Below are 7,399 nucleotides of genomic sequence, written 5' to 3' on the forward strand. Positions count from 1 at the left end.
GGCATCTGGCCCTCTCAATTCCTGGCAAATAGATGGGGAAGAAATGGAGGTAGTGACAGATTTTGTTTTCTTGGGCTCCAAGATCACTGCAGATGGGGACTGTAGCCAAGAAATTAAAAGACGCTTGCTCCTGGGAAGGAAAGCCATGGCAAATCTAGACAGCACACTAAAAAGCAGAGACATCACCCTGTCGACAAAAGTGCGTATAGTCAAGGCTATGGTCTTCCCAGTTGCAATGTATGGCAGTGAAAGTTGGACCATAAGAAAGGCTGAGCGCCAAAGAATTGAGGCCTTTGAACTCTGGTGCTGGAGAAGACTCCTGCGAGTCCCTTGGACTGCAAGGCGATCAAACCGGTCAGTCCTAGAGGAGATCAATCCTGACTGCTCTTTAGAAGGCCAGATCTTGAAGCTAAAACTCAAATACTTTGGCCACCTAATGAGAAAGAAGGACTCACTGGAGAAGAGCCTAATGCTGGGAAAGATCGAGGGCAATAGAAGAAGGGGACGACAGAGAATGAGGTGGCTGGATGGAGTCACTGAAGCAGTAGGCGTGAGCTTAAATGGACTCCAGAAGATGGTGGAAGACAGGAAGGCCTGGAGGAACGTTGTCCATAGGGTCGCGATGAGTCGGACACGACTTCGCAGCTAACAACAACAAAAAGCAGTTTCAAGAATATCCATTTGCTGATTCGAAGGAAATTTACAGTTATTGTAAGAACAAAGTTTGAAGAAACAGAATGGTTCAGCTATAGAAAGGAGTGAGACGAGGATCAGGCTGTCCTGCTTAACTTTTATTAAAATATTTAAGAAAATAAATGATAATGGCAGGATTGGAATGGGTACCAGATGGAATCAAAACTGGAGAATAAAATCCAAAGTTTTATGTATGCAAAATGCAGCACCATGGATAACTGTAGAAGGGGGTCAAGAAAAGCAAATGCTAAAATGTGCATCAACTCACCACAATGCCATTCTCATCAATCTGGTTATGAAAGTACTGTAAAAAAAAGGGTAGAACTTGCATCATGATGCCACAAAACCTGTTTCATCATTTTAGCACCTTCATAGCCATAAAACTGAAGAAGCCTATGAATACCATCCTGTTGATTTAAAGTAAAGAATTATACTTAAAAAAACAGAATAACAGTGTTGGAAGGGACCAACCTCCTGCTCAAGCAGGAAACCCTATATTACCATTTCAGACAAAATGGTTGTCCAATCTCTACTTAAAAACCTCTAGTGTTGGAGCATCCACAATTTCTAGAGGTAAGTTATTCCACTGGCTAATTGTTCTGTGAGGAAATTTCTTCTTAGTTCTAAGATGGCTCTCTCATTGATTAGTTTCCATTCATTGCTTCTTGTCCTGCCTTCAGGCGCTTTGGAGAATAGCCTGACTCCCTCTTCTTTGTGGCAGCCCCTCAAATATTGTAACACTGCTATCATGTCATCCCTCACCCTTCTCTTCACTAGACTAGACATGCACAATTTCTGCAACCGTTCTTTGTGTGTTTTAACCTTTGAATCTCTGATCATCTTTGTTGCTCGTAGAGATGAATCATAGAGTAGCAATGTGATACAGGAAACAAATACAGCAGAGATGAATGATAAAGCTGCGTATAAGGTAAACGTAACTCCTATAACACTCTTCTCTGCACTCTTTCTAGAGTCTCAACATCTCTTTTTTTATCATAGCAACCAAAACTGGATGCAGTATTTCAAGTGTGGCCTTACCAAGGAATTGTAAAGTGGTATTAACACTTCACATTATCTTGATGCTATTCCTCTGTTAATGCAGCCTAGGACACTGTTGGCTTTTTTGGCAACTGCAACACAAAGTTTATGTTATACCCAGGACACTGATTCAGGCTTTTTCAAGTCTTCAGTGAAAGTGAATTACAAAGCTAATATAGGACCAGCAAGGATCAGACCTGATATGATGCCTGAATTGCTGAGACACACATTAAGATAATCTTCATAAGTAGGTACCAGACAATAGTTACGGAGGAAACACCTCAAAGGACAGTATCCAGTATAATTGAGGAGGATTTTCAGAGGGTGGAAAAATGGGCAGGAATCAGCAAGATGAATTTTAACAGGGACAAATCCTACATTTGGGTAGGGAAAAAAATCAAAGTCACAAGTATAGGATGGAGGTGGAAATTCTATTGGAAGCAATAAATATGAAAAGGATCTGCATTTCTTGGCAGATCACAAGTTGAACAGGGGGCAAAAGAGATACAGTTAGGCATACAATTCTAATCCAGACAGGGTAGAATTGTTCAGTATTATTTCAAAACCAGAAGAAGCAGATATAGCTGGACATCAGGAAAAAAAGGAATCCTAATGGTAAGATTTAACTGACAATGGAATGGATTTTCTTGGGAGGTGGTGGACTCTCCTTTTCTTGAGGTGATTGAACAGAGGTGAGGCTGAATTAGGTGAATTCTCTAAGACCCTTCCAACCCTGACATTACATGATCCTATAATTCTTATTCGGTTGGAAAGAAATTAAACAGCCTATGGCTTTAACAAATTAATACTGTGTCTCTTTTTTTACTGGGTAGATAAGATATTATTTGCTTAACCTAAAACAGCATGAACCTATTTTTTTTTCTTTCCCCAGAAAATGAAAATGAAACTGTGTTCTCCTGAGCAGATATTTTAGAACTATAAATCTCTTCCTCCTCTCTTAACAGACTTTTAGAAGTTTCTGTTTCTTGAACAGTGAACACAAATCACAGAGCTGAGCTGGACCATTACAGCACCGAATCAGAGGATGGAAAAGTTTCGCCCATTGCTGGATTTCATTGTCAATCACCAGAAGGTCTTGGGCTATGGTGCAGTGTCTCTGCTGACTGCAGGTAGTGAGCGCATCTTTTCTGTGGTGGTGTTCAAATGCCCATGCAACTCCTGGAATATGCTTTATGGTGGTATGTTTCTGCTGATGCCAGCCCTTATTCTGTTTCTGCTGGGCTTGCTCTTGAGTGTACGTTCTTGGAAGGTGCTCACTGGATGTTGTGCCAAAGGCAGACCATGTAGATGTCCTCATGGGAATCGCCTCCAGCGCCATTTACAAGTGATGGGATTTGTAATTATCAGTGCCTCTGTGGCTCCTCTCACGTGGATTTCTGTGGCCTTACTGGGAGGACGTTTCTATGAATGTGCTGCTACTGGGAGCCCCATCCTACAGAAATATGTGTGCAAAGACAAAGGGAAAGAATGCATCAAAATTCTGGTTAAAGTGCCTTGTCTCAGCTCTGTCTCTCCTTCTACAGAAATGGAGATACTCGCAACTCTTCGAGCTCAATCACAGGTTAGTTTATGGCTTTTTCCAAGGTATCTAACAGCCAGGTTCCCCAACTTAGAACCCTCCAGAGATGCTAACTGGACTATTGAAAAAGCACGAAGAACTGTTTTACCAACTTCTTTCCATTCTTAAAGACTTCCATAGCCATGCTTCCCTGGCAGCCTGCTTCATGGGTTTTAGGTGCCAGGTTAGGAGTTTTTTATTGGTTTCAGTTCAAATGTTTGTTCATTTTGATGATATTGTCCACTTAGTCAACATAGTTAATAGTAAACTAGAGATAACATGATTTTGCCAATTGCTTCCAGCTAGGGAAACTGCTATATAAGGAAATGAGAAAAGTTGGATATTTTCTTGCCTGCAGAGAAATTGATTGCAATTGGGAGGGAAATTCCTCCTTAGCCTCAGAGGGAATTTCCTCCCATTGTGAATTAGAGGAATTTTCCTCTAGCATGCAACTATGCAGCGATCTGGATTTGAAGGAGAAAAGGTGATTTGGAGTTCATTCAGGCACATATGTACCCCTTGTCCTTATATCAAACATCTACTTTCTTGGGGTCTTCTGGTAGCTCCAGATGATGGCTGTGTAAGCTTTGGAAATAATGCAGATGCCAATAGCTGTTCTTGAGAATTCTCTATTTCATTCTGAAATCACTTTTTCCACTTCAAATCCAGATCACCTTATACAACCTTAACGATAAAAGATGAAAAGTTTTATTACACTTCCATACCTGCTCATATCCATTAATTATCCACCTTGTCTCTCCAGTTGTATTGAGAAGTCCCATTTTTACTTTACATCTCTACTTTAAGAACCTTTTGGAATTTTGCTATAGCAATCATATCTAGGCAGTGGTGGGATTCAGCCAGTTGGCACCACTTCGGCAGAAATGGTAGCTAATTTTTTGTTGCCCATGCCCAGAATGGACTTCCGGAAGCAGCATCTACACAGAGAACCAGTTGTTCACATATTTGAATCCCACTACTGTACCTAGGGCTCAAAAAATCTAGAGAAACAAGTGTTGATGTGTTGCTTCAGCCGTTCCTGCATCACACAGGAAGAGATAAGTATCAGGAGGTAAGCAACAATTAAGAAGCAAGGCTTTAATCTTTCTCCCTACACGAGAGGGCTCTGAATTCTAGATTGTAAATACCCATGCAGATCAGTTACAATATACCCTCTGAATGAAAGATAGCATTTAATCTCAAGGTGCCTTGATGCAAGCATGATTATCATTTTTATGCTTCTTCCAAAGGTGTTTGGATGGATTTTGATTGCTGGGGTCTTCATTGTGGCCCTTCTTGTTACCTGCATTGCTCGCTGCCGCTCACCAGTCAGCATTCTTCAACTTGCCTTCTGGAAAATCTACCTGCAGAAGGAGCAACAACTTTTTGACACCATGGCCAAAGAACACGCCTCGAAGTTAGCAGAGAGGAATCTTAAAAGCTTCTTTGATTCTACTGAGTTGGAACCATTTCAAACCCCAAGCGTCAAAGCCTGGGATAACGTTTCGTCCTTGTTTGCCTTTAATCCTAAGGACAGTTGCTACAGTATGATCCATAAATATGTCAGTCAAAAATCTCAGAGTGGTAGCATTAAGTCTGCTGCAGGAGATATATACCCCAGTTGTTTGCAGTTTGTAGATGGTGCAAATGTTGAAGCCCAAATATTATAGCAACAACTGTAATCAGAAAATATGTCAGACAAGAGCCTCCCTAGCCTCATAAGGTGGAAGGGGAAAACCTATTTGCCTGTAAGAGTTAAATATTGTAACCTTCTGATAAAAGTAGTACCAGTTTTTAATAAAAATAGTATTAGCTTTCATAACTTTGGTTCCCAGTCTGGTCTGTTTTGAAGGGCTGACAAGTATCAAGGCTTGTTAATAGTCATATTATGCATTATTTCATTACTTCATTACTTGGAGTGTTCATGATTCTTATTGTCAGGTTTTCATTTAATAAGAAGCAAAACTTCTGCTCTATCATGAATTTTGTCCCATGTCTTTTCTTCTCCAAGTATAATTTTTATTAAGAATTTTAATTACAATAGTAAAAAATGAAAACAAGCTAAACTTAGAGGAGAAAATGGTAAGATAGAAGAAAAAAGTGCAGGAAAAGAGAAAAAGAAAGGAAAAAGAAGTATATAATATTAAAAAAAGAAAAGAAATATATGAAGAAGTGACTTTCAGGCTTCATTGTAAGTGCAAGTGTAAGCAAATTTAATAAATCTTCACCCTCCTTAAGGCTGATATCTCTTCATCCCATATCCCATCCCTTATTTATAAGCAAATCTATAAGGCATTAACTTACAATCCTGTTGTCACCAAAAATCTATAAAGGACTACCAGAACATGAGGGTGGGGTGGGGTGGGGGGAAGAGACAGAGACAGAGAGACCTATTTTAACTCTGATCAAATAAAGCAACTTTATATTTCTTCCTTTTACTTCCAACAGTAAAATCAAAAAAATATTTCTTAATCTTTAATGCAATGAAATATTGTTGTAGGATTTTATTTCTCTCCAATTTTTCTATACCCCATGGCACAGAGTTCTTCAAGTCTCTTTTGTAGATTTAGTAGGAAATTTTCCAGGTCAAAGACCAAGAGGAAAGGAAATCCTCTTGAAAATACTAGGAGTTAAGTATCTAATAAAGAAAGTAACTTTTACTTATTTTTTAATTGAACTTGATGTGCATAATTGTGGTTTATAGGTGAATATTTCTCCCAAATTTGTATGTATATTCAGTAGGATTCTCGACATGAAATATATTATATCAAGCCAGTTAAAAGAGCAATGTGGCAAATGAGTTTAGGATTGCAATTAATACCTCTTAACAATTAAGGGACGAGTAACAGGCACTCGGGATTCGACCCGCCAAACTGCCGACCTTATGAGCTTGTCGATCAGAAGGTCGGCAGTTTGGCGGGTCGAATTCCGAGTGCCACGTAACAGAGTGAGTGTCGGTTACTCGTCCCAGCTTCTGCCAACCTAGCAGTTTGAAAGCACATAAAAATGAAAGTAGAAAAATAGGGACCACTACGGTGGGAAGGTAACAGTGTTCCATGTGCCTTTGGCGTCTAGTCATGCCGGCCACATGACCATGGAGATGTCCTCAGACAAGTGCTGGCTCTTTGGCTTTGAAACAGAGATGAGCACCGGCCCCTAGAGCCGGAAACAACTAGCATGCATGTGCAGGGGAACCTTTACCTTTACCTTACCTTTAACAATTAAGGCCTTTAAAACTGCTATGTAACTTATCAGTAATATTGAAATAATATCAGTAAAAGTAGGGGATAGTTAAATACAGTAGGGGAAAAATCTCTGTTTTACTTTTACTTTGTTTTTACTTTCAGTACTTTCACCATCATGCTCAAGAGAATATTAAATGAATTCTCTTAATGTGTTAATTCTCTAAGTAAAACAAGCAGGATTTTCTCACCTTTTCTTCTTAAAACAGGCCATCAAGCTCAAAGGGAATTCTTTATTTCAAATATTTTTCCCTGTAGGAAATGTCCATTCCCAAACCATTGCATTTCTCAAGGATGTCAATTTATTAAATTTATTTAATAAATATTTAATATTCATTAAGTAATGTTTATAGCAGATTCCTAAATTTGTGGAAATGAAATAATGAAAAAGGTGAATCCAATTTGAAGTTCTGAGTTCATGGCACCATAAAGCTTGAGAATTTCCCTGTCTTAGTGTTACTGCAATTGGTTTTATTTTTTAATCTTGGTTAAGCTTTTTGAAGATTTGTTCAGATGTCCTGATTATTAATGACATTGATGTTTATTATTTCAAAAGACTAACATCATGAATGATAGTTACAGCTGGTTGTTACTTGATTTAGCTAACACTATGGGAACTTGATGCTACTGTATATTTCCTAATTTCCCAAGTCTGTAACAAAAGACCCTCAGCTAGGCTTCCAGAATCAAAACAAATACAAACAATAGAGTTTTAGGAAAGGTCTGAATACTAACCTATAAGCTAGCATTTCTCAGTTTCAGCAACATTAATATTTGTGGACTTCCACCCCCAGAATTCCCCAAGCCAGCCACTGGCTAGGGGTGTCTGGGAGTTGAAGTCCACCAA

General features: G+C 39.1%; 1 protein-coding gene across 1 annotated transcript; it reads left to right on the forward strand.

Annotated features, from left to right (window-relative positions):
* Nucleotides 1-2,776: 2,776 nt before the first annotated feature.
* On the forward strand, nt 2,777-5,495 carry LOC310633171 (calcium homeostasis modulator protein 6-like; the record flags this gene model as incomplete). Its single annotated transcript, XM_083350852.1, has 2 exons — nt 2,777-3,313; nt 4,561-5,495. 2 exons carry the CDS (start codon nt 2,777-2,779, stop codon nt 4,978-4,980), a joined length of 957 nt encoding a protein of 318 aa, XP_083206978.1. The 3' UTR covers nt 4,981-5,495.
* Between the last annotated feature and the right edge of the window lie 1,904 nt (nt 5,496-7,399).

Source organism: Vipera ursinii (genome assembly GCF_947247035.1).
Source record: "Vipera ursinii genome assembly, chromosome: 1".
Classification (NCBI taxonomy): Eukaryota; Metazoa; Chordata; class Lepidosauria; order Squamata; family Viperidae; genus Vipera; species Vipera ursinii.